Genomic DNA, 27,660 nt, shown 5'->3' with positions numbered 1-27,660 from the left:
ATGGACCTTAAAGGTGGTAGTGTGTGGCCTTTAATCCCAGCATCTGGGAGTCTGAAGCAGGTGAATCTCAGTGAGTTAGAGCTCCAGCCAGCTAGGCAACAAAACCCTACAGTGCAGTTGTGCTTCTCCTAAGGGACCTTCAGACACTTCTCAGCCAGGGTCCCTTCCCAGCCTTCGTGGCTCAGAGGCAGTACCTTTTCACACCGCATTTTCTCCCAGTATCTGTAATGCAAGCTCAGATCTGTAGGTGGAACTCAGGCTTTAGGAACATTCTAGATGTTCTTCTCCCACCTGTTGCTGCAATTTTTGTTGTGTGTGTGTGTTTTTTTAAACATTTATTTACTTATTATATGTAAGTACACTGTAGCTGTCTTCAGACACCCCAGAAGAGGGCATCAGATCTCATTACAGATGGTTGTGAGCCATCCATCGTGTAGTTGCTGGGTGCTCTTAACTGCTGAGTCATCTCTCCAGCCCTCTTTGCTGTGTTTTATCAAAGGTGGCATAAGGTTGTGGGAGGGAGCAGCTCAGTGGCCCCAGGCCACCGAGGCGTTCCCCTGAGGGGACATGCCTAGTACATGCGACAGGCCTGGTACAAAAGGAAGTTTATTGGGGGAAGAGATGGGGACCTGGGAAAGGGGTAGAGACAGAGAAAGGAGGGGGACAGAAAAGGATGGGAAGAGAGAGGAGAGAAGAGAAGAATAGGAGACGGACAGAGAGATGGAGGGAGAAAGATGGAGAGATGTGGAGGGAGAGAAGGGTGAGGGGAGGAGGGAGGAGAGGGGCAGGGAGAAAGCTGGAGTAGCTAAGTAGTTCTTATGCGGGGGTGGGGGGGTTGAGGGGGCTGGGGGGGTTGGCTTGTGAAGGAAAATAAAATATTGTAACTTGTGAGTTTAAGAGCCCATGGCCCCAGCCTGGGACTAAGAACAAAGCAGAACAGCCCCCAGGCATGCCAGAGCCGGGCTGTTGATTAAGGCATTCCTAAGAACATCTTGACTGTAGGCTGTTGATTAAGGCATTCCTAAGAACATCTTGACTGTAGGCTGTTGATTAAGGCATTCCTAAGAACATCTTGACTGTAAAGATAAAAAGGTATGCAAGGACCAGCAGGGCTATATTATCTAAGTCAACACCATCTGGCCAGAATCTCCCCTCTGTCTATTGCCCCTTGACGCCGGGTAAAGTCATACATCAACTGGTTGCTATGTGAACAAAGATAAGCCCCCAGCCCACAGGAACAAAGTCCTGATGCCCTGTGTTCTTTCTGTTAATGTTTGAATAAGCCAATAGTGTGTCGCTATGCTGAATTCCACACCCCTGAGCCCATTACCCCATAAAAGCCCCTGGCTTTCGAGCCTCGTGGCCGACATCCGTTATCTCCTATGTGGGATGCATGTTGGTCCGGAGCTCCGTAATTAAACGTCCTCATGTAATTACATCAAGATGTCTGTTCGTGATTCTTGGGTGCATGCCGAGAATCGGGTGGGGGGTTCCCCACTAGGTTCTTTCACTTGCACCTGGCATGTGGCTGGCTAGGCAAGCTGTCCCTGGGTAACTGTTGGGCTAGTAGATTTCTGGGAGGGGTTGTGCACAGAGGGGCTCTGGGTTCTATCCACTCTGTCCTGGACTTTGGGCTTGGTGCAAGCCTCATTAGAATCTGTTTAAAATTTCTTTTTTCTTTTTTTTTTTTAAGATTTATTTATTACTATATGTAAATACACTGTAGCTGTCTTCAGGCACACCAGAAGAGGGAGTCAGATCTTGTTACGGATGGTTGTGAGCCCCCATGTGGTTGCTGGGATTTGAACTCTGGACCTTCGGAAGAGCAGTTGGGTGCTCTTACTCACTGAGCCATCTCACCAGCCCCTGTTTAAAATTTCTTTTGTGAAATAAAATGGCAAAGGCTTGAGACAGCTGTGGCGGTGAAGTCCTGTGGTAAAGCAGGTCTAATCCCCAACATCAAGATAAAAATAGCATAAGATACTCAGTTAAATTCAAATTTTAGATGGAGAGTAAGTCAGGTATGCCTGAGTTTCTGTGGTGACATGGGAGGTGGGGGCAGGAACAGAAACCCTGTGAGTTGACCGCAGCCTGTGGCACATAGTGGGGCAGTTTGCCTATGGCTCCCTGGGTTCTAATTGTTGATGAAGCACATTCTTGGATTAGCCAAGAGTGTTCAGGACCCAGGATGTTCAGGGGCCCAGCACAGGGACTGGGCTGAGCTTAGTGAATTTGTGTGAAGCATGTAGGTTACTGAGATCAGCTTTGGTCTTCATGCTTGCAGATATGTCTAGCCTGTGACCCACAGGCCCACAATGTAAATATGGCCCAAGAAATTTGTAGATGACAATGTAGTGTCACAATGTCAAAAGGCTAGGCACACCAGGTAGCGAGAGCTGACATGGTTTCACCCGGGATCTCAGCTTGCCTGCTGTTACCCCAGGGCTGGTGCTAAAGCTCTGACTGCAAAAGGGCCTGAGAGTGTGTCTGCCATTGCAAATGCAGGGCTAAGAAGGTTCGCAACAGAGCGGTGATCAACACCTGTCCACTGGCGAGAGCTTCCAGGGCCGAGAACGCACTGCTGCTTGGATTCAGGGGCGCTGGAGCAGCAGGTAAATCAAGTCAGGAGGCCAAGCTCAGCCCCTCCTAGAGTTGGATGACACCCAGGGGCTAGGACGGAGGGGTGACTTGTAGAGCAGCTGGTCTGGGGAGGGAGAGCTGGCCAGGCAGTTGGGGTGGGAGGGAAGGCCTAAGTTTTGTTAAGGGTTTTAACAAAGTGACTCAAGGGGCTGGTGAGATGGCTCAGGAGTTAAGAGCACTAGCTGCTCTTCCAGAGGTCTTGAATTCAATTCCCAGGAACTGAGTGTTGGCTCACAACCATCTTTAGGGGAATTTGATGCCCTCTTCAGGCAGGCGGATGTATATGCAGCAGAGAACTCATATTAAATAAATTAAAAAAAAATAATAAAACAAGCAAACAAACAAACCAAAGTGACTCGACCTTGAGAAATCCTAGCTTGGAGATGAGTGTAAGGTCTCCTTTGTTACAAGAAACAAAGCCTTGGGCTTTCCCATGGAGTAGGCGCACCCATGAGAACACATTTCCAGGTTTCCCATGCCAACTGGCTGACCTCAGGCATCCACTGCAACAAAGCGCTGCCTGAGTTAGAGGAGATGCAGACGGTGGCCCACACCTGGCCCTGTTGGTCACAAGTGCTGGGTGTTGACCTGTGTGTGGCATCGAAGTCCCATTATTACAAACCCAGACATGAAACATGAAAAATGGTGGAAGGCAAATCTGTTTTTTCTGAACCTCTGGCTGGATGAGAAGTCCTTGTGTGGATAGATGGTCACGTGCCTGCACACATGAAAAGGAGAAAGAGGGACCTCTGAGCTCCATGCTCCCCACGAACTACCCCAGGACCAGGCAGATGAGTGTTCCGGAAGAATCACACAGAAGCAGCTCCGTTTTATCTCTCCTCTGTCTCCTTTACATCTCACCTTTGATGATGGCCTGTTGCTTCAAGTCCCTCCTTCTCTCTAGAGCACCCAGCCTGTTTCTGGGCAGAACAGCAGCTGGGGAATCAGGGGACCTGGGCCCAGCTGCTGGAGCAGGCACGGAGGGAGTGGGAGGAGCAGTACGAGGCACTCACACAGGTAAGACTCACACCATGCTGTGGTCCCGCTCCGTCTCCTGGGGCTCTGGCAGGGAGTAGGGAGCCAGGAGAGGATGCCAGGGGCCTGAAGAAAAGAGGTAAGGCAGAAGTAAAGGAGGGCGGGGCCATAGAAGATGGCTGGTGGGGGACCAAAGGAAGTGAGGGCCCTGGGACAGGGCCTGCCCAGACAGCTCTTCTTCCTCCAGAGACCCCTGGGATAAGGCCTGCCCAGATGGTTCTCCTACCTCCCGGGGCCCCTGAGACAGACTTCTCTCTGTCTTCCTAGGAGCAGAAGATGGTAAGGATTCTCCCGCACCTCCTCAATGTCAATGAAGACCCACAGCTCACGGGGGTCCTCAAGTTCTTCATTCACAATGGTACCTGATTCTGCTGTCCCCTTACTCTTCCATCCGCCCCCCCTGCCCCCACTCCACCACCCCAGGCCAGCTCTGATTTTCCTTTCCTTCCTCCCTCCCTTCCCCCACTTCAGATCCTCCCCTCTCTCCCTCCATGCCTCCTCCCTCTCCTTCCTTCCTCCCTCCCTCCTTCCCTTCCTCACTTCTCTTCCTCCCTCCCTCCCCCTTTCCTTTTTTTGATTTTTTTTTTAAATTGCACTACAAAGCAAATTCACATCTTTAACCTCTCTTGAGTGTTAAGTGCAGAGGCACTAAACCATCACCACATCTATTCCAGAACTTTCCATCATTGTGTCAGACCAGAACTCGATACCCATTAAAAGCCACCTCCCCTCTCTCCTTCCTGAGCCCTGAGAGACCATCGCTCTTCCTTCTGTGTCTGCATTTCACCATGCCAGGTGCCTCAGAGCAGCGACATCACCCTACAGTTCTCCGTTGTCTCTCTCAGTCCACGGAGTGTAACTAAGCTCATTCAAGATGTAGCATAGTTTGGAATTTCTTTCCTCGGTGCATGTTATTGGTTCATCACCCAAATGTGGTCACATCACATTTTTGTCTAATGGTTCCCGAGGAGGTGGCAGCCTTTGGAATAGCTCTCCATTACGTGTGCTACTGAATGGGTTGGAATGCAGAGCCCAGAGTTGGGCTGACATCTGTACTCTCCTCCCGGCCGCTATGCGTGTCTAAGATGGGTGTTGGGAGGACAGCCAGACCCACTCAGGAGCTGCAGGGGACACTGTGCACCTCAAGGGGCCAGCCACCACAGTAAAAGAGATTCTAAGAGGAGAGACCCAGCCTCAGTGGGTCACTGAGAACTAAGGCCCATGAAGAAGGTGACACTGTCAGAAAGTTGGCAATCCCAAGGAGGGAAAAGCAGAAAGTAAAAGAATTATACATAAAGCAGCGTCATATCTGGGTGTTATGATTGACAGCTCCAATGAGGAAAACAGATTCTTTGTCTGCTCTTACTGAGGAAAGAAATGCCACTTTCAAACTATCAGGGATATTACCTTATCAAGGCCAAAGGATGATAATTTTTAAAGATAAACCGTCCTGACTCTTTCCAGGCTCCTGTGATGTTGGTCGAGCTGCCTCAAACGCCATCTGCCTTCAAGGCCTGGGGTAAGGACAGCACCTGAGTCCTGAACTCGAGGACCAGGACTTCTCAGCCTGGACATCTGTCTTGTTTGGGTTTGGCTTTTTTGTAGATGGGATCATACTATGTAGTTCAGGTTGGCTTCAAATACAAAATCCCCTGCCTCCTCCTGGGTGCTAGATTGTCAGGTTTATGCCAACGTGCTTGGCTGGAGAAGATTCTGGAAAGATATCTAGTCATGGGTAAGGCAGACTTAAGTCCAGTTGGATGGGCAATATTTCAAAGTTCCCAGGCCTCCCTCAGCATCCTCTCCAGTGCTCACGAGAGAGTGGTCCTGGAAGTGCAGTGTGGTGCATACTTCCTGTTTCTTTATGCTCCTTTTGGGAGATAAGGGACAGCAATGGTTAGAGCCTATAAGGCAGAACTCCACAGCAGAAGCAAGGTGACCGAGCCAGAAACAAGGGGAGAGGAAAGACCACGCACACTGTGAGGGTCTTTCACGACTGTACCTCTGGGTGACTGTATCCTCAGGTGTCTGTGTCTGAAGCTCTCACTGAAACAGCTTTAAAAATTAATTTAGGCCGGGCGTGGTGGCTCACACCTTTAATCCCAGCACTCGAGAGGCAGAGGCAGGCAGATTTCTGAGTTCGAAGCCAGCCTGGTCTACAGAGTGAGTTTCAGGGCAGCCAGGGCTATACAGAGAAACCCTGTCTCGAAAAAACAAAACAAAAAACAAAAAAAAAAATTAAAAAATACATATATCTGTTTTAATTGACACCATAGTTATGTACATTTGTTTTTAAAAAAAGATTTATTTACTTATTTTATGTATATGAGTACACTGTAGTTGTACAGATGGTTGCAAGCCATCATTTGGTTGCTGGGAATTGAACTCAGGACCTCTGCTCGCACCAGCCCCACTTGCTCCAGCCCAAAGCTTTATTTATTATTATACGTAAGTACACTGTAGCTGTCTTCAGATGCACCAGAAGAGGGTGTCAGATCTCATCACGAATGGTTGTGAGCCACCATGTGCTTGCTGGGATTTGAACTCAGGACCTTAGGTAGAGCAGTCAGTGCTCTTAACCACTGAGCCATCTCTCCAGCCTCAATTATGTACATTTGTATCTACAGTGTGAGCTATAGTCTCTATTGTACAATGGTTAGCCATCAGAGATACCAGGGATTCTGAAATGTTCAGCTAATGAATTTGAGTATTATAATCCTATGCTACAGAACACCAGGAGTTCTCTGTCAGCTCCACCCCTCTGGCCATTAACCATTTCCTCACAACCTCTCTGGCTACGGTAACAACTCTTCTTTGCTTCTTTGAGATAAGTGTTTTGTCCTCCCCATATGGGTGAGAATGGAATACTTGTCTTTCTGGATGTGGACCTGGTTCATTATGGCCTCCAGTTACATCCACGTTGCTGACCTCAGGGGAATCTTCCTGGCCAAACGGTTTCCCCATGGTGTACATATACCATGTTTATCATCTGTTGGTGGGCACGGGGGTTTATTCCATAGCTTGGCTGTTGAAACACTTTCTTTTCTCCATTGATAGTTTTGTCTTTTGGTTTTTACGTCTGGAGGTTCCTGGCAGCTGTAGGTCTTCAGCTGGGGTTCGTTCCAGGACTAGAATAGCATCCTCACTGTCTGCCAGCTCCCTGCACACACACACCCACACATACCATGGCTGGGCCCGGCAGCCTCCAATAGCACTGTGTGGTGTTGGGGGGGTGGGTGCAGCAGGAGCTTCCCCACTGGCCACAGCTGTGGATCTCATTGTGCAACCCAACCAGCCATAATCTACCGGGTGACTGCATCAAACTCCTGTCTTAGAATTTCAGATAAACATGCTTCCTTCGTGAATTTGGATGGTAAAGTGACAGTCGCACCACACAGCAAGTGCAAAGTCATTGTTAATGGGGTACCAGTCACCGGCAGGACAAAGCTGCAGCATTTGGTAGGTCACAGCAGTGCCTCAGTGATACCCTCAAAATGGTGGTCGGGGGTGGGTAGGGGTGGCTCTCTTGTGAAATGTCTCCTGTCACAGAGAGAGGGGCTGGCCTGGGCCTGGGGCTTCCCATCTCTGCCAGACTGCAAAGGCTGAGGTGAGAGACCCGTTCTCTACCTGCTGAGTCTTGGGAACATTACTTGAGTTCTCTGAACATCACTCATAATTGAAGGAAGATGGAAATGGAGGATGCTCTCCAAGATCCTGCCCAGTGCTCACATTTTATGGTATCCGAGGCTTAAAAGAACCTGTCCTTGGGAGCAGCATAGTGTCTACTTAAGACAGTCCCTCTTTGTCCCTATTCATTCTGCCACCCTCCATGGAGTTCCTTCCTCCACAGTGGTTACCCTGATGTCCTTTCCCTCCACTGATCAGTACACACAGAAACCATAAGCCTCCTTTTAGAATCACAAGGTGTGCCCTCCCTAGCTTCACTGTCCAGCACATGCCCCATCCCCAGGGCTTCCCTTTAGCAGGCCAGCAGCAGTGTGGTCTACCTTACCCGCCCCTTCCCCCCAACATCTGCTCTTAAGTCTTCTACCCTCTCTGAGGACTTCTGAAACCCTAATCCGAATCAGACCCAGGGGACACTCCACAGAACCCCTGTGTTTTTCTTCTGAGGTTCTGACCACGCTGGTTCCACTCCTGGAAGAGGGCTGAGCCCGGGTGGTGATGGAGGGGAAAGAGTTCCAAGATCTCTGTGGCTGGCCTAGAAGCCTGGGCCCTGCAGCAGGCCAGGCCTTTGCTTTCCCTCCCAGGACCGCATCATCCTGGGGTCCAACAGTGCCTTCCTCTATGTCGGATTTCCCTCCGAGCGAGGTGCTGAAGACCTGAGCAGATTCGACTACGACTTTTTCCAGCTGGAGCGGGCTGCAGCCGAGGGCGTGAGTGTGGCCACGCTTGGTAAGTGCTCTGGGTCCGCCTCAGGCATTGGCCTGTGCAAACACAATAGCAACTGCTTTCACGATGTCAGAGTACAGCATGCAGAAAGTTAAAATGTGAGCTTGTTCTCTGTCTCTCTCTGTCTCTGTGTCTCTGTCTCTGTCTCTGTCTCTCTCTCTCTCTCTCTCTCTCTCTCTCTCTCTCTCTCTCTCTCTCAATGCATGCTGGGGATAGAACCCAAGGCTGTGTGCTCTTGCATGCTAGACAAGTGCCCTACCACTGACCTTACATCCCCAGCCCCCAAATATGGTCTTCATAGAAATAGGGAACTGAATATACGTCACAGGTGTGTTTAGCTCATTAAACCTGCCCTTAGGGATGAGGGTAAATGTAGCCCAAGGCGATGAACCTTGATGTGGGGGCAAGGTTTTACTGTTTCCTACAGCGAGTGGAGGCAAGATGCTCAGGTGAAATCAGCGGGTTAGATGAAGGCCTTCAGCCAACAGGGGACGGCGTGCATTGAGAGCCTGCTCTGGGCTGGAAAGATGGTGATGGGCAAAGTCCAGGCCTTGGTCTGGAAGAAGTTGTAGCTCTAGGTTTCTGAGTGGAAGATACTCCCTTGCCCCTCAGCTCACCCTCTACCCCTTTACTATCCAGGATTCCTCAAAGGTGAGTGTATTAGAGGCTCCACCCTCTGCCCATTCTCCTCCCTTCCCATCTCTCCTCCCCCAGCGCAGAGTCATGTGCACAGGATTGGCTGGACCCTACTGAGGTCTTTGTGATACGCTAGCTTCTCAGGGGTAAGCACCTATACCCTGTTTGCCTTAATCAAGCCTCAGGTGAGGAGCAATGAGGCACTGAGATTACAGGTATCAGCCACCATACCTAGCTTTGTTTTCAGATCTCACTCAGTAGCCAAAGCTAGCCCAAGACTTACCATGTAGCCCAAACTGGTATCAGTGCGTTAACCTGTCTCAGCCTGCGGGATTGGGATTACAGATGTGTGGCACCATGCCCATGTTCCACTGGAGTTCTTGATATAAATCCAAGACCAGGGTTAGTGAGACAGCCTCATGCTTAAGAAAGCTAGCTTCATAGCCAAGAGGACATGGGTTTATACCACCATCCATTCATGGGACAGAGACAAGGAGGTGGCTGGGGCTTAGTGGCTGCATGTCTAGGTTCGTGGAGAGATGCTGCCTCAAGGGAATAACGTAGAAAACAGGAGAGGAGGACACTTGACATCTTCCTTTGGTTTCTGCTTGTGAAAGACTCCGAGAGGAGCCCCTCGCTCAGGCCTCAGGACAATAGCGGACACCCAAGAACTCACGACAGACCGAGCTTGTTGCAAACCACATGAGGTTTTATTCGGGGAAAGCCAGAGCTCTGGGGACGACTCATATCCCACGCAGGGGCAGAGGAGTCGACCTCGAGGGGAAAGAGTTCCCAGTTTTTATAGGCCCTCAGGGGGGAAAGGAGAAGGAGGAGATTAAGGGATTTCCAGATCTAAACAATGTCTATTCTCAAGAAATGGGTATGGGAGGGGTACGAGGAAAGAGTCTAATGAAGGTGCAGCAATGGGCACACACCTGGTCAGAACATTGGCAGACACACAGGTTCAAGGAGTGGCCAGAGCATTGTGCACCTCTATTTTTCTAAATCAGTGAAGCTAGTTCTGCTAACACTGACGTCTATCTTGCCAATTTCAGGGCTTCTGTGTCCTTTTACATTCTTCCAGGATCTTTCACTTGCACATGCATGCACACACACACACACACACACACACACACACACACACACACATAAGCAAGATAACCCACCTTCTCATTTTGTTTTTTATAACTGTGCAGAATGTCTTCCCAGCGTACAAATAGTGGTGACAAGAAGGTCATCTAACCCCAGGCTCTGGGCTGATGCACTCCTGTCCCAGTGATGATGGTGGGTTCTCGAGGCAGCCTGCTGGGAAGTTCTGAGGTATTGGTACCATGTGACGACAGGCAGGGAGTCTCTACAGAGCAGACAGGTCCTGACAGAAGTCGGTGCTCATCTGAGTCGGAGTTATGGCCTCCCATCATTGCTATAACCATTCCTCCATGGCACCCAGACACAACTGAAGGAAGAACAGGTTGCTTGCTGAACCTTGGAGGATTCAGCACAAAACCCCAGCCCCTTCTCTGGCCCACTGGCTTCTGCTTCATCTAACCCTTTTTCCTGGACAGTCCAGAACTATGCTAGTTTATGGGCCTTGAGATCAAGAACAAGAATAGCCGAGATTTCAAGGCTATGACGAGCAGCTGTATAAACGAACAGTGGAAGCTGGGCAGTGATGGCACAGAGGCAGCTTGGCCTACACAGTGAGTTCCAGGACAGCCAGGGCTACACAGAGAATCCCTGTCTTGAAAAAACAAAACAAAACAAACAAACAAACAAAAAAACCCAGCAACAACAAAAAGCATACCAAAATGAATGAACAGCTGAGTGTGTGATTTTATTGACGGCTGAAAAGTATAGAACAAGAGACAGACTCACTTCCTCCCCGACTCTCACTAGGTTGTGTCAGCCCTGGAGATGACCAAGCTGACCCCAGCATCTTAGCTGTGTTCCAGGACTACGTCAAACTCATGCCGCTGGTTGTTGAAGCCAATCAGATGAGCGAAGAGTTGAAGAAGGTAACCTTTTACACCCTGACGACGGCGTAAAGACAGTGACATAAAGACGGGTCCTGAAAGGCCCTTGAGTTCTAGGGAAGGCCTTGAGTTCTAGGAGGCTTTCCCACGACTGCACGGAGCTAGTGATGGAGCTAGGTTAACTCTCAGGCCTTTCCAGCCAGCCTGAGTGCCTGCCCTAGTTCAGAGCCACTGGCACCTGATGACTGCACACTGGCCATAATTAGCCCCCAACATCTCGCCAGCACCTCAGTGGCTCATATGTCTCAGAGGGGACCAGGTTAGCTCCCAGAACATGGGATCCCAGTCAGCAGGAGCCCCAAGAGGGAATTAATCGCCTTAGGAAGCACAATAATATTTTCAAGACAGCATTGAGAAAGTCTGGTCCTCTGCCATCCCGCTTGGCAGGAACTCCAAGGAACAAGATGATCCAGACCTTGTTCTTTTACAAAACCTGAGGCTGGGAAGAATGGAGAAGCAGCCGCAAAAGGAATATGGAGTACGGGGTTGTTTAGTGAAATGTTTCTTTACCAGGGGCTTACAATGGAATTGAAGGTGAAGAATTTAGCATCGTCAGATTCCAGGGGCTATGACCTCCAAAAAGAGGTCATGGTGAAGGTGACCAAACAAGGAACTCACGAGGTAAAGCACCCCCTGCCCTCATCAGTGGACAGACATGGGCCTTCTCAGAAGGCTTCCACAGTACACAGGGGATTTTTGCCAGTTGCATCCAGGAGACCTAGACGAGATGTTCTCTGAGTAGGGTCGAGTCTGGGGACCCTTTGTCATGTTTCCTTGTCTTTCTCTCATGTCAACAGTTCCTGGGATCTGGTGACATTGTCTCTTAGTCAGGGTTACTGTTGCTCTGATGAGCTCTCACAGCCAAAGTCAACTCAGTGAGGAAAGAGTCTATCTCCCTCCTACTCCTATGTAACTACCATTGAAAGCAGTGAGGGCAGGAACCGAGAGGTCATAGATGAGTGCTGCCTACTGGCTCCTTCCTCCTCGTGGCTGGCTAAGCCTGCTTTCTTATAGAACCCAGGACCACCAGCCCATGGTGGTACCGCCAGTCATGGGCTTGGTCCTCCCCCATCAACACTAGCTAAGACAATGCTCTTTAGACTTGCCTACAGCCTGCTCTTATAGAGGCATTTCTTCAACTGAAGTTCCCTCCTCTCTGATAACTGTCAAGTGGACACCAAACCAGCTGCTGCTACTACTAACTGCTTTAGCTACTAATGCTGCTCTCAAAGTACAAGGGGAACTTGAGGGAAGGTTTGGTTTTGCTGACAGTTTGAGAGTGGAGTCTATCATGGAGGGAAGTCATGTGACAGGGGCTTTGGGCAGCTGGTTACACTGCACCTACATCAGGAAGCAGACGAGACGAAGCCAGCTTTCCCTTTCCTGCAGTACAGGAACTCAGCCTGTGGAACAGTACTGCCGCTGCTATTCAGGGTGTGTCTCCCCAGTCAACCTAGATAATCAATCCCTAGACTAGCCAGAGACTAGTCTAATCTAGATAAACCTCAGAGGCATGGTAATCACTTGTCTCCTAGGTGATTCTAGATCTTGTCCAGTTTATAATCAATGTTAACTATGACAGACACCCATGAAGACCCTCTGTTCACATTTAACGTGACTCACAAGCCTTAGTATCAAGCCAAGGGTGGGTGGGTGGTGGTGGTGGTAAACACCTTTAGTCCCAGCACTCAGGAGGCAGGGGCGGGGGCAGGGGAAGGGAGAGGGGCAGAGGCAGAGGCAGGTGTATCTATGAGTTTGGGGCTAGCCTGGTCTACACAGTGAGGTCCAGGGCAGCCAGGAATACAGAGAAAGACCTTATCTCAAAAAACAAAACAAAACAAAACAAAACAAAAACCACATCTCTATATGGCGCTTCTTCACACGCCTGGAGGGCAAAAGAGACAGAAGAATCTGTGTTTATCCTGCAACTGTCCCTTTGAAGGTAGCATTCATTTGAGACAATACCTCCTCCTTTGGCTTTTGTTTTTATTCTAGCTGCCAGGAAGAGTTGCTGGGTTTACTTGATACCACTTCTGATGGCACATTTTCAGTCAAGAAAACTTCCAACCGAATTCCCTTCTATTGCAGCTTAAGGTTCTCCCCATAGCCTCAGAGGCCCCGCCCTTGCAATTCCTGTCTTAGACTCTTTGCTCACTGGAGGAGAGTGTGTGTGTGTGTGTGTGTGTGTGTGTGTGTGTGTGTGTGTGTGTGTGCCTAGCTGCAAGGGAGACGGAAGGCAAGGAACCGCGAGGCTGGGCACCTGCTGTGGAGCCACTCCTTGCTGTTATGGAAAGGAATTGTCCTGTTTGTATTGTCTGTCTGTAGCAAATTCTTCATGCACTAACTGACCCTATGACCGTAGCTCTCTCTCGGCTGTTAGTCCAACACAGGTCTTGCTGAGCCATTTTGTTCCAAGGAAAACTTGTGGTTGTTAAATCTATTTCCCTGCCCTTTCCAACTTCTGCCCCCACCAACATGCCTTGGCTCCTGCCTCTTTATCCTTAGTCAGCCACACAGTAGCTCTCTGGCTCTACTTCCAGCACACTAAATTTGATGTTCTAGTAGGGCCTCAAAACACTGTTTGGAGGGCTGGAGAGATGGCTTAGCAGTTAAAAGCACTGGCTGCTCTTCCAGGGGTCCTGGAGTTCAATGCCCAGCAACCACATGGTGGCTCACAACCATCTGTAATGGGATCTGATGCCCTCTTCTGGTATGTCTGAAGACAGCAACAGTGTACTCACATACAGAAAGTAAATAAATAATTCTTTAAGAAACAAATAGGGGGGGGGGCTGGTGAGATGGCTCAGTGGGTAAGAGCACCCAGCTGCTCTTCTGAAGGTCCAGAGTTCAAATCCCAGCAACCACATGGTGGCTCACAACCATCCATAACGAGATCTGACTCCCTCTTCTGGAGTGTCTGAAGACAGCTACAGTGTACTTACATATAATCAATAAATAAATCTAAAAAAAAAAAAAAAGAAACAAATAGGTTGCCTTGGTGCCTTGGTCATGACGTCTCTTCACAGAAATAAAAAGAGTAACAGACACTGGGTGACCTCTCTTTGCATCCTCAGGTATGGATTTGGTCAAAAGCCAAGTTCATCAATAGGAAATTCTTGATGGAGGAACTTTACCAGCGTTTTCTAGAGAGCAGAGACAGCCACGTAGCTCAGGAAGATGACCCTTTCTGGGATCCCCTGGAGGTTGTTCACTTGGGCTCAGCACACGTCTGGCTGCAGCCCCTGGCTCACTGCATGATGCTGGAGGAGCAGGTGGAGTTTTTGAACTGTGACGGGCTGGAGGAGGCAGTGCTACACATTCGAATCACACCCTGCTCCCCGGAAGGATGGTGAGTCTCCAATCAACCCCTGCTCCCCAGAAAGGTGGTGAGTCTCTGCCCCTTCCCAGAAAGTTCTCACGAAGGGGAGGGAGGTCCATTTGGTCCCTGAAGTGGTCACTGGTGAGACAAGTGAATGAGTTCTGTTGCGTGCAGCTTTTGCTACCCTGCCTAAGCTCTGGGACCCGGATCGAGATAGCAAACCCCACCCAGCTTTCCTTGAATCCACGAATAAAAAACACAGACACATCTGTTGCTCAGCTTCAACTTGCCTTTTTGGCACAATTGCTGGGTGCTACTTATCTTCTGTCCAGAGAAGCACGCCCTTATCAATACTCTTAGCTCAACACTTCACCACCTGCCCTCAAATTTAGTTGCTTAGTTACATCGAGTCCCTGATAAACATCCCCAACCTCCCACCTGTAGAAGTGGCCTGTGGCCACTCTCCTCGAGATCTCACATGGCTGCTTAGCTTTTCTCTCTCTGAAGCATGGAGAACGATTCTCTCTCTCTCTCTCTCTCTCTCTCTCTCTCTCTCTCTCTCATCCCCTTGTGCCTATCTTTTCCTGGGGTGGGGGGAACCCAGAAGTCCCACCTATTCCTTCTGCCCAGCAATTGGCCCATGGCTTCTTTACTGATAGATCAAGAGCCAATTGGGGGACAGTATGTTAGCTTCAGAACCACCTGTACAGAACTCATTCATGATTTGGCCTTGCTGAGCCTGATTCTTGTCAAATGCCCAACATTTGGGGCAGCCCAGCACAGCTCTGGGGAACCAAAAGAATGAGGAGGTCATTCCACAAAGCTGCAAATGGAGTGAGGAACTCTGGACGATGGCCCAAAGCCTTGAGTTGGTACCATGAGGGAAAGAAGCCTATGTTGTTGTGTTCATGCTTACCCACAGCCTGCTCCTGGAACCCTGGGGGGTCTGGCACCCAGTCCACAGGATGCTTGACACATCAGAGGCAGGCATCAGAGCCAGAAGCACAAAGTCAGTTTCTGCTCACCAACCTCCACTTTTGGTAGAGGCCTGAACTTTGCTCTTTGGTTTGAGGTTAGGGTTAGGTGTCGGGACTCCTGTCTTTGAACTCCCGTTTCATAATTCTTATTTTAGCTCATAGGATATTTATTTTTTTTAAAGATTTATTTATTTATTATATGTAAGTACACTGTAGCTGTCTTCAGACACACCAGAAGAGGGCGTCAGATCTCCTTACGGATGGTTGTGAGCCACCATGTGGTTGCTGGGATTTGAACTCCGGACCTTTGGAGGAGCAGTCGGGTGCTCTTACCCACTGAGCCATCTCACCAGCCCTCATAGGATATTTATATATAAGTACAAGTGTTTTAGCAATCTTAAGTGCAGAGGTTGGCAGGTCTCGGAACAAACATCCAGTGTACCTTTTCTTGTCTTGATGAAGAAGAAACCTGTTTGAGAAAGGAGGAGGGGAGCCTCCAAGTTCTGGATCTAAAGGGCCACGCTGACCAAGCTCTGTCTATAGGGACTTCAGGCCATTGGCTGGTCACTTGGTTACCTTTGCTGCCTCAGCTGCCCAGTAGTCACATTGAAAGTGAACAACATTCCTATGTGTAAGTTTCAGACCTTAGGGACATGGCTGGCATGAGAGAGGTCTCCAGTTAGAAAGCTGTCCAAATCAGTTTGTGAGGCTAGAGGGCTGGTGTTAACTCTGGACTATGAAGACAACTTAGGCTGCAGCATCCGTGAAGGCAGCTGGCTTTTCCTCCCTAGTGGGACCAACTCTAGCCTTCACCGCACACATTCACTGCATGAAGATGTCTGTACTCTTCCCTGAACTGTGAGCTCTTGGAGATATCTTCCCCAGAAGCACAATGCAGAACCAGCTGTTCAGTGACTGGATTCTACAAGTGGGTACTACTGCCCACTCCTCCTTTGGGGCAATCACCTATCTCCTTAGGACGCTTTCACTCCTGTGACATTCGAGTGCTAACTAGCCTGGGCCCAGTCTAATCTAGAGACTGACATTCAGCTCTCGTCTGTAGGGCACATGGTGAGGAAGACATGGTTATTGACCCTCTGGAGCTGTTGGGCAAGAGGATTGACTTCCAGACTCACATCGTCCGGTGCCTTGGTGTCAAATGGCTAAAGGAAGATGGAAGCCGGGGCATTCAGATGGGGTACGGGGTCTGCACTTGCACGCACCACCCGTGTGGCTCCTGGTGGGTCAGGACTTTGGGTTCTTTTTTTCTTTAAATGTGTTTGTCAAAAAGTTCTAAGTTTTTCTGTTTGCTCAACTGCAAAATGACTATTTTCTCCACCAAGTAGAGAAACCACAAGACCCTCCAGATGACTTGGATGGCTACTGAGCCTCATACGGTGTTAGGCACTTTAGTTGTCACACACACAAAAAATCCTTCTAAAGTGTATTATTTAAGTAAAATGTACAGGTAAACTAGATAGGGCTAAGTTCATTAGAGTCAACGAATACTGAGAGATAAAGGGATGCTTTAAAAAGTGAAAAAAAAATCTCAAACACCTCCTAGGAAACTTAGTTCTTTACTTATTTGATAGGGTTTCTCTGTGTAGCCCTGGCTGTCCTGGAACTCGCTCTGTAGACCAGACTGGCCTCAAACTCAGAAGCAATCCACCTGCCTCTGCCTCCCGAGTGCTGGGCTTAAAGACATGTGCTGTCACGGGTTGGTAAAACTTAGCATCTTAGAGCATCCAAATAGAGTCTAAACATTGATGAAAACCTTTCTCCCTTGTTACACTAGTTTCATGGTGGCCGTGGTCATGCTGAGTAACAGCCGTTGGAGTCAGAAGTCACAAGAATCGATTACAGGACAACTTCTTAGCTAACTGCACTGGGCTGTGGTGCTGTGGCTCGCCTGATTATTTTCTCCACAGATCCGTCCCTTCTAGTTTCCAATCCTGTTTTGTATTCTTCTCTCAGGTACAAGATTTATGATCTTCCAAATACTTTGTACACCAAACCTGTATGGAAAAGTGTGAATCCCAGAATTGAAGAGACTGTCCACTTTGCAGCCTTGGGTGCATCTCGAGAGTTTCTGGATTACTTACTGACCAATGCCCTCATTGTCGATCTGTGGGGCCTCCAAGGTACCAGGTTTACTCATTCTGTCCTGCTGTGTAACTGTCCAACCAGATCTAATGCTGCAGAGGGAGAGGAGGGAGGCGGGCGGGCCTGTGGAGCGGAGGGTAAGAGCCGTTTTCTGCCAGGCCTCTGGCTTCGACCTGGTTCATCCCAGCTCACTGGGAGCTGGGCAGCTGAGACTCCTTTCCTTGCTGGTCTCTCCCCACGCTGCAGAAGGCTGTGCCCCCTTGGGCGTCTCTCAGCTGGATGTCCTGCTCACAGGTGAAGGCCACATCATGGTAGACACCAAGACATTTTCCAGTGTGAAGGATGTGAGCCAGGTGTGTACACATGGTAGCTCACAGGGGACTGAGCAATCCTGGTGACGGCCCCTTAGAGAACATTCCTTCAATGTTCTGTGTGCCTCTCTGGGGTGCCCTGAGGGATCTAAACCTCTCCCCACCTCCCCATTCCATCCTTGTTTACTGGAGCTAACATGAAGCACTAGTCTGGAAGGCTCTGCAGGTAATTGCACATCAGGCTGAGCTGGCACATCCTCCGTAGATCACGTCAAACCAGGTGCCAGAGCTTTATCAGAAGTTGCTCAAATTAGAGCAGGAGACGGAGCTGCTGAGAGATGTTAACAGGGCTCTCAGAGGTGAAAATGTGTTTCTCAAGGCTTCACTGGAAAACGCTGGTTCTGCTCCACAGGGTGAGAGACGGTACCGTGTGAGTGCTCCAACACATTCCCAACTCCCATGTTTAGGATGTGCTATTTGTCTAGAATAGGAAGTAATTTAAAAATTGATTGATTGATTGAATATGTGTGTGTGCCTGAGTGTATGTGTGTCCACAGAGGCCAGAAGAGGCATCAGATGGATTCCCCTGGAACTGGGGTTACACACGGTTGTGAGCTGTCATGTGGGTGCTTGGAATTGAACCTGGGTTCTCTGGAAGAACAGCCAGTGCTCTTACCTGCTCGCCCAACTCTCCACCTATGGAATTGGAAATCTTAATGAATTAGTACATATCTTAGACCATAAGCAACAACAACAAATTAGAACTTCTTTTCTTTTGCCTTGAGCTATCTTTGAGTAGGTCCAAAGAGATATGCTGATAAGTGGAGATATAAAATGTCACCAAAGCCATGCATGGTGGTACACACCTATTATCTCAGCACTCAGGAGGCAGAGGCAGGCCAATCTCCAAGTTCGAGGCCAGCCTGGTGTATAGAGTGAGTTTCAGGACAGCCACAGCTACACAGAAAAACACTGTCTTGAAAAACCAAATAAATAAGCACAGAAATGTGTGGATGCTGATGAAAAATACTTTTTAATTAATTAATTTATTTATTTATTTTACTCCAGCCCAGAAGCTGGATAATCCAGAAGGAGCTACAAGGACAGCTGCTAGAGAGGCTAAGCAAGTGTGTGCTCAGCAGGCCAGCTCCGATGCCCAGCTGGCCAGAGCCTTGAAGGTGTTCTATCAAGGCATGGGTGTGGCCAGAGGACAGCTCCTCAGACTGAGGCGATGCAGACCTCCCGTGAGTAACCAGGCTCCCCCAAACCCCCAAACCACATCCCATTTAACCTAAAGATTTGACAGCACAGTGACGGGAGGTTTGTGAGCAGATGAGCAAATTAATAGTTCTTTAAAACTGTGGGTCCTTAGCAGGCAGCGGTGGCACACACCTTTAGTCCCAGCATCTGGGAGGCAGAGAGGCAGGTGGATTTCTGAATTCGAGGCCAGCCTAGTCTACAGAGTAAGTTCCAGGACAGCCAGGGCTACACTGAGAAACCTTGTCTTGAAAAACAAAACAAACTCTTGGCAAACTGGGAATCAAATGGATAGTCTTCTATCTCACCACGGAAATGTTAGGCAGACACAGGCTTCCATGACTAATGACTGACAGCTTTTCTTTTCTGGTTTTTTTTTGTTGTTGTTGTTTTTTGTTTTTTGTTTTGAAACAGGGTTTCTTTGTATAGCCCTGGCTGTCCTGGAACTCACTTTGTAGACTAGGCTGGCCTCGAACTCAGAAATCCGCCTGCCTCTGCCTCCCGAGTGCTGGGATTAAAGGTGTGCGCCACCACGCCCGGCCTGCTTTCCTTTTCAAACACGGAAAAGCCACAGATTCTGGCTAAACCACCCCTGCAGTCTCAGGTTTCAGTCAGCACAGGGAGGCAGAAAATACAGTCTAAGGATCGGAAAGAGAGCAAAGGCTTGCAGTCAGAGCTATGCCTGTGCCTGTTGAGCACTGTACACGTAAGACCCAACACTCACAACAGCCACTCTCCAAGGGCACCACTGTTTGGGTTTTCATTAAAAGGACCAGAGCGTCTCAGAAAGGACAAAGAATTGGTCATGAAAACCAGGCTGGCTGCTGCTTCTGGGAGAGCAACAGTATGTGGGAGCAGGGGGCTGAGGCAGGGCCCTGCTTAAGAGGAAGATACCTTCAGAGTCATTAGACCTGGGAGTTCCTTTGGGGCCTCCTTCTGTCTGTATACCTCCCAATAAAAGGCGAATGCCGCTGGATGAAGGGTCCCATAAACAACGCTAAGCAAATCACTGGGGCTGGGGAGGTGGCTCAGCTGAGTTTAATTCCAAGAACCACGGTTAAAAAAAAAAAAAAAAGCCCAAGTGGGCAGTGAGTGTGTCAGATCCCAGTCCTGGGGAGAGGCAGGCAGGGGACCCCTGGAGCTCACTGGCCAGTCAGCCTAGTCTACTCAGTGAGCTGTCTCAACAAGCCAGGGTGGACTGCTCCTTATGAACAACTGAGACTGGCCCAAGGCTCCTCAAGGCCTAGAGGAGAAATAAGCATGGCCTGACAAACCAATTTGTAGCATAGGGTGACTATCCCTCATGTAAAATGTTTTAGGTTTGTTTGTTGAATTTGGGGAGATTCTCGTGGAGTTTAACTGGATGAGCCCCCCTCACTCTAAAAGCCAAAGTTAAAACTTCCCGCCTGCTAGCCCGTAATTAACATCAAGTCTTCGTGTTCAGAATATACAAATGATTACCTTTCAAACGTGAAACAGGAAACCTGGAAACTCATTGTGGGAAAGCACTGGGCAAAGGGTCCCAACAGGCAGACCTCAAACAAGAACAACGCAGGAAACAAACTAGAGAGCAAATGTCGCCTGCCTGCACCCTCCCCCTCCTCTGCCGATGCCACTGCTACTCCAAGTCCCTTCCCAGGGGTACTTGTTTCCACTGCAGAGGAAATGTATCAGCAAACCCGTCCATCTGGGAGTCCCAGTGCAGGCCTCAGCGCGTCTACAGTGCTGAAAGCCTAGAACATTCCAATCTGCAACTGTGGACCACCGTATTCAATCTCGGTAGATTCACACGGCCTTCCTGAAGCCAGTCAGTCACCACTGACTGTGCATAGCGTTCCATGCAGTTCTCCAGCCACGTGGGCACGTTTACTGGACACCCCACTCACAGGTACAAAGTATTTGTATGTTTACTCTAGTCGTAAGAAGTTCCCTGCCTTTCTTTTTTGTAGGAAGATGATCAAATGCTTCGGCCATTTGTGCATCAGCAGTCGCAGATGCTAAAGGACTTGGAGGACCTGCTGGAGTCCAGTTTACACAAGTTAAAAGCCGACGTTGCTTTCATAGTGAAGAAGAGGAAAGAGTATCTACTGCCCAGCCAACAGTGAAAATGAGCCAGCTGAACACTGCACACATGCTCTGACTTAGTGAGCGGCACAGATGCGTGGACCACGTGCCTCTTTTCCAGCAAGGACTTGCTGTGGACCAGAATTGCTTTAGCTCATCTCTGTACCTCCAGCCCCAGTACAGGGATCACAGACCTGAGCCACCGCCACACTGGGCCTTAACTGGATTTTAAAATCCTGTAAAAACTGCCAGGTGGTGATGGCACATGCCTTTAATCCCAGCACGTGGGAGGCAGAGACAGGTGGATCTCTATGAGTGCAGGGCCAGCCTGGTCTACAGAGTGACTTCTAGGACAGCCAGGACTACACAGAGAAGATCTCACTTGAAAAAAGAAAAAAAAAAAAAAAAAAAAGAAAGAAATCCTATAAAAAATGAACAGATATGCAGGATGTCTGGTGAATGTTGAGAACCTAGAGCTCTGGATGTGACTGCCCAAGATTCAGTCCTGGCTAAATCTATCACTTACAAATTGTACGGGGTGTTGGGGGGACTCAGCCACCCTCTCTAAGCCTCTTTCCTTGTGAGTTATCTGTGATGGACAATCATTACCAACCTCCTGGAAGGCTTTTTTGGTCCTTTATAAAAGATTAATTTTATTATGTATATGTAGTGTGGTGTGTGTGTGTGTGGTGTGTGTGTGGTATGTGTGTGTGGTGTGTATGTGTGTGGTGTGTGGTGTGTGGTGTCTGTGTGTGTGTGTGTGTGTGTGTGTGTGTGTGTGTGTGTGTGGTACTTTTAGAGTCCTTTAGGGGGAGCTGGACTATCTGGAGCTAGACTTACAGGTAGTTGTCAGCCACACTTGGGCGCTGGCACTGATCTTGGATCCTCTGTGAGAACAGTACATGTTCTTCACCTCTGAGCCATCTCTCCAGCCTGTTCTCTTTTTAATTTTTTGGGACATGGTCTCACTCTTAACCCAGGCTGCCCTTGAACCCAGTGCTGTGATCTCAGTGTGAGCCAGCACACGCACACCCAGCTCTTCCAATCCAATCCTTAAATGAAGCCTGTCTGATTTGTTATTTTTGTTTGCATTGTTTTCGGAGAGAGAGATAAACAATAGTTAATTCACATTTATTTTCTTTTTTCTTTTCTTTTTTTTTCGAGACAGGGTTTCTCTGTGTAGTCCTGGCTGTCCTGGAACTCACTCTGTAGACCAGGCTGGCCTCGAACGCAGAAATCTGCCTGCCTCTGCCTCCCAAGTGCTGGGATTAAAGGCGTGCTCCACCACTGCCCGGCTAGTTCACATTTCTTATTCCGCACTCTGGCTCTGAGCATCTAATCTACCCATCCACACGTCAGTCTCCGTTTGCTTTCTATATCTGTTTAATTGGAATGCATCCAACTGGTTCAGCAGCAAGCAGTGTAGAGCAGGACCCTCTCAGCGCGGGGCTGGCTGTTCGCGAACTCCTCTAAGTAGACAGTCCGTCCTGCTGCAGGCTTAGATTCCACAAATGGTTGGTGAGTGTTAGAGACTGGCAGACACTAAGAGTCTATAAGGAACCCTTTTATGGCTGGGGAAACATCTCGTAACAAAGCAGTGACACATTCGCCAGGTGCCAGACATTAGTCCTAATTCCAAACATTTGTTGGCTTGTTTAAGTCTCACAATGATTTTATGACTTAATGTAAGCAGTATATAGTGACAATTTTTGGAATTTTAGTTTCTTTAAAAAAAAAAACCACAGCAATATTATAAGAATACAGTTTTGTTTTAATCCCAGGTGTGGGGATATGGGCTGCTTCACAACTGCTGACTACGATTTACCATGTTTTTGCCAGCTGCAGATAGTTTCTGCCTTTAAAATTCTGGGAACTTTTCAGAGGGTATGTAAGAGGGCCCCTGCTAGGTGATGTGGGTAGCTGTGGGTCATTGGTGTGTGTGTGGGGGGGGGGGGGGTTAATGATTGGCGTTGGTTGCTGTTGGTAGCTATTTGTTAAGCAGTAGTGTGCAAAGAAGAAACAAAAAGAAATCAGATCTCCTGACAGTGAAGATCAAACTTGCCCAAGGAGCCCAACGTCCCTGTAGTGGCTATTCCTGGTTGTCAACTTGACAATATTTGGAATGAACTACAATTTGGAATTGGAAGGCTCACCAGTGACCCTTATCTGGAGGCTTGGAGATCCTTATCTGGATCTTGGTTTGAAGATCTTGAGCCATAGTGGCTATGGATTCCAGAAGATTGAATCTCCGAGTTAAGGAACACACCTTTAATCTGGGCTATGCCTTTCATCTGGGATTAAAGGTGTGGTGGAACACACCTTTAATCTGGGCTACACCTTTTGCTGGAGACAATATAAGGACATTGGAAGAAGGGAGTCTAGCTCGAGCTCTTGCTCCTTCGCCTGCTTGCTGCGTGAGACTGAGTAACTGCTAGATCCTTGGATCTTCCACAAAATATCACATTGGTGCACTATATTGATGACATTATGCTGATTGGACCAAGTGAGCAGGAAGTAGCAACCACTTTGGACTCATTGGTAACACATATGCGTATCAGAGGATGGGAAATAAATCCAACCAAAATTCAAGGACCATCTACCTCAGTGAAATTCTTAGGAGTCCAGTGGTGTGGGGCATGCAGAGATATTCCTTCTAAGGTGAAAGATAAGTTATTGCACCTGGCCCCTCCTACAACCAAGAAAGAAGCACGTTTAGTGGGTCTATTTGGATTCTGGAGACAACACATCCCTCACTTGGGTGTGTTACTTAGGCCTATTTACCAAGTGACTCGGAAAGCTGCTAGCTTTGTGTGGGGCCTGGAACAGGAGAAGGCCCTTCAACAGGTCCAGGCTGCTGTGCAGGCTGCTCTACCACTTGGACCATATGACCCAGCAGACCCGATGGTACTTGAGGTGTCTGTGACTGATAGAGATGCTGTTTGGAGCCTCTGGCAGGCCCCTATAGGTGAATCACAGAAAAGACCTTTGGGATTTTGGAGCAAAGCTCTACCATCATCTGCAGACAACTATTCTCCCTTTGAAAAACAGCTCTTGGCCTGCTATTGGGCCTTAGTGGAAACTGAACGTCTGACAATAGGACACCAAGTCACTATGCGACCTGAACTACCCATCATGAGCTGGGTACTATCAGACCCTGCAAGTCATAAAGTGGGACGCGCACAGCAGCAGTCTATTATCAAATGGAAGTGGTATATACGTGATCGGGCCAGAGCAGGTCCTGAAGGCACAAGCAAGTTACATGAAGAAGTTGCTCAAATGCCTATGGTTTCTACTCCTGTTACAATGCCATCTGCTGCCAAGCATGCACCTATAGCCTCATGGGGTGTTCCCTATGATCAACTGACCGAAGAGGAGAAGACTAGAGCCTGGTTTACTGATGGCTCTGCACGTTATGCAGGCACCACCCAGAAGTGGACAGCTGCAGCATTACAACCCCTTTCTGGGACAACCTTGAAAGACACAGGTGAAGGGAAATCTTCACAGTGGGCAGAACTTCGGGCAGTACACATGGTATTACAGTTTGTTTGCAAGAAGAAATGGCCAGATGTACGATTATACACTGACTCATGGGCTGTAGCCAATGGATTGGCTGGATGGTCAGGGACTTGGAAAGATCACAATTGGAAAATTGGTGAGAAAGACATCTGGGGAAGAAGTATGTGGATAGATCTCTCCAAATGGGCAAAGGATGTGAAGATATTTGTGTCCCATGTAAATGCTCACCAAAAGGTGACTTCAGCTGAGGAGGAGTTCAATAATCAAGTGGATAAGATGACCCGTTCTGTGGACAATCAGCCTCTCTCCCCAGCCATCCCTGTCATTGCTCAATGGGCACATGAACAAAGTGGCCATGGTGGTCGAGATGGAGGTTATGCTTGGGCTCAGCAACATGGGCTTCCACTCACCAAGGCTGACCTGGCTACAGCTGCTGCTGATTGCCAGATCTGCCAACAGCAGAAACCAACACTGAGCCCCAGATATGGCACCATTCCTCGAGGTGACCAGCCAGCAACCTGGTGGCAGGTTGACTACATTGGACCACTTCCTTCGTGGAAAGGACAGCGTTTTGTTCTTACTGGAGTAGATACTTATTCTGGTTATGGATTTGCCTTTCCTGCACGTAATGCCTCTGCTAAAACCACCATTCACGGACTGACAGAATGCCTCATCTATCGTCATGGTATTCCACACAGTATTGCTTCTGACCAAGGAACTCATTTCACAGCCAGAGAAGTACGACAGTGGGCTCACGATCATGGAATTCACTGGTCTTACCACATTCCCCATCATCCTGAAGCAGCTGGGCTGATAGAAAGATGGAATGGCCTTTTGAAGACGCAGTTACAGCGCCAATTAGGTGGTAACAGCTTGGAAGGCTGGGGCAGAGTTCTTCAGAAGGCAGTATATGCTTTGAATCAGCGCTCGATATATGGTACAGTTTCACCCATAGCCAGGATTCATGGGTCCAGGAATCAAGGGGTGGAAAACGGAATAGTTCCACTTACTATCACTCCTAGTGACCCTCTAGGAAAATTTTTGCTTCCTGTCCCCATAACTCTAGGTTCTGCTGGCTTAGAAGTTTTGGCTCCAGAGAGGGGAGTGCTCCTACCAGGAGCTACAACAAACATTTCATTGAACTGGAAGCTCAGACTTCCCCCTGGTCATTTTGGGCTTCTAATGCCCTTAAACCAACAGGCTAAAAAAGGAATAACAGTGTTAGGAGGGGTGATAGATCCAGATTACCATGGGGAAATTGGATTACCTCTTCACAATGGTGGTAAGCAAGATTATGTCTGGAGTGCAGGAGATCCCTTAGGGCGTCTCTTAGTACTACCATGTCCTGTGATTAAAGTCAATGGGAAACTACAACAGCCTAATCCAAGCAGGATGACAAAGGACGCAGACCCATCAGGAATGAAGGTATGGGTCAATCCTCCAGGAAAAGAGCCAAGACCTGCTGAGGTGCTGGCTGAAGGTGAAGGAAATACAGAATGGGTAGTAGAGGAAGGTAGTTATAAATACCAATTAAGGCCACGTAACCAGTTGCAGAAACGAGGATTATAAAGTAATATGAATGCCCATTGTAAATTTACTAATGCGTTTGCGATTGTACGAGGGATAGTTATATCATGTTAGGCGTATTTACAACCTTGTTATTGTTTCATGTGAACATGAGATATTATTTGTGTCAAGTTGACAAGGGGTGGATTGTAGTGGCTATTCCTGGTTGTCAACTTGACAATATTTGGAATGAACTACAATTCGGAATTGGAAGGCTCACCAGTGACCCTTATCTGGAGGCTTGGAGATCCTTATCTGGATCTTGGTTTGAAGATCTTGAGCCATAGTGGCTATGGATTCCAGAAGATTGAATCTCCGAGTTAAGGAACACACCTTTAATCTGGGCTATGCCTTTCATCTGGGATTAAAGGTGTGGTGGAACACACCTTTAATCTGGGCTACACCTTTTGCTGGAGACAATATAAGGACATTGGAAGAAGGGAGTCTAGCTCGAGCTCTTGCTCCTTCGCCTGCTTGCTGCGTGAGACTGAGTAACTGCTAGATCCTTGGACTTCCATTCACAGCTGCGACTGAACAATTGTTGGGAATTGGGCTGCCGACTGTAAGTCATCAATAAATTCCTTTATTATCTAGAGACTATCCATAAGTTCTGTGACTCTAGAGAACCCTGACTAATACAGTCCCTAATCAGCAGGAAGTCTAACAGTAACGTTGCCCCCTTTCCAACCCCTGACCTTATTCAGGGACCTCTCTCCTTTCCTCTGTTTCTCTCTCATATCTAGTGTTAGGGGGTTGAAAGGAGAGAAGAAAAGGGGTGAAGAAGGGTCTAAGAGAGAAGAATGCATGCAGTAGCAAACAGTGGCTACAGCAGTCCTTGCACCAAAGCTCCTCCAAAATCCGAATGGAGAATGATCCTGGGATCAAGCAGTCCCATTACTGTGCGCATGCTCAAAGAATGGAAATCAGTATGCTGGAGGCTAGCCACACTCCACGGTCTTTTACAGCACTGTTCCAAGCTAAGAAAAGGCTTAAGTGTTTGCCAATCTCCACGTTAAGAAAAACACGAATTACTGGGCAGTGGTGGAGCATGTCTTTAATCCCAGCACTCGGGAGGCAGAGGCAGGTGGATCTCTGAGTTGGAGGCCAGCCTGGTCTACAGAGTGAGTTCCAGGACAGCCAGGGCTACACAGAGAAACCCTGTCTGGAAAAACCAAAATGAAAAAAATAAAATAAAATAAAGAAAAACAGTAGCTTAACTAAATTGGCGTGGCACCAAATTGCCTTCTAAATATCCCCACTTCCACTTTTATGCAAATGACACTCTCAGTCATAATCAGGGCCGCTTTTGTTTGCAATGGGCTGTGAGTGCAGAGAATCATGGCTGGTCAAGGTACCAAAGATACGTGACGACTGCATGCTCACTCCTAACTAGAACATCTATGGCAACTGCCCCTAAAGCTCAGGAATGTGTGGAAGAGGGAGATGACAGTGGATGATTTCTTCTGGGCATGATGCAGCAGCCATTGCAACCATGATCACGACAGCTGTGGCTGGGCCTGTCTGCTGTCCATCACAGGCTGGGGAGGGGCTCACTGGGCCCTGCCTCTCCTTGCTGAACTATTGACTAATGAAGGAATTGGGGGCCAGGTATTGTTCAGTCGTAGGCTCACTGATAAACCCGCTGGCCTCTAATGGATAGCTCCACACCCATGGGTGCCCAGAGGCCATGGTTAAACTCAGTGGGTCACAGAACAAAACAAAGTCATGAGTGTGGGAAGTGACTGGTAGAACTGGCAGGGATAAAGGGTGACGAAAAGAGGGAGGAGTGGGAG

The 27,660-nt window shown here is 48.5% G+C and overlaps 1 protein-coding gene across 1 annotated transcript in view; it reads left to right on the top strand.

Annotated features, from left to right (window-relative positions):
• The window catches only part of Kif28 (kinesin family member 28), a 50,164-nt gene extending 28,716 nt beyond the window's left edge, over positions 1-21,448 (top strand). The window contains exons 9-23 of the mRNA NM_001370897.1: positions 2,506-2,612; positions 3,545-3,657; positions 3,943-4,033; positions 5,140-5,194; positions 7,011-7,134; positions 7,944-8,088; positions 10,618-10,736; positions 11,268-11,375; positions 13,829-14,103; positions 16,114-16,248; positions 17,025-17,191; positions 17,400-17,506; positions 17,730-17,877; positions 18,533-18,708; positions 20,671-21,448. Coding sequence (NP_001357826.1) covers positions 2,506-2,612; positions 3,545-3,657; positions 3,943-4,033; positions 5,140-5,194; positions 7,011-7,134; positions 7,944-8,088; positions 10,618-10,736; positions 11,268-11,375; positions 13,829-14,103; positions 16,114-16,248; positions 17,025-17,191; positions 17,400-17,506; positions 17,730-17,877; positions 18,533-18,708; positions 20,671-20,826 — 2,026 coding nt within the window. The 3' untranslated portion in view covers positions 20,827-21,448. The remainder of the gene's footprint in view (positions 1-2,505; positions 2,613-3,544; positions 3,658-3,942; positions 4,034-5,139; positions 5,195-7,010; positions 7,135-7,943; positions 8,089-10,617; positions 10,737-11,267; positions 11,376-13,828; positions 14,104-16,113; positions 16,249-17,024; positions 17,192-17,399; positions 17,507-17,729; positions 17,878-18,532; positions 18,709-20,670) is intronic.
• Positions 21,449-27,660: the final 6,212 nt, after the last annotated feature.

This window comes from Mus musculus, chromosome 1 (assembly GCF_000001635.26).
Source record: "Mus musculus strain C57BL/6J chromosome 1, GRCm38.p6 C57BL/6J".
Taxonomy (NCBI): domain Eukaryota; kingdom Metazoa; phylum Chordata; class Mammalia; order Rodentia; family Muridae; genus Mus; species Mus musculus.
This window is presented reverse-complemented; position numbering and strand designations above follow the sequence as displayed.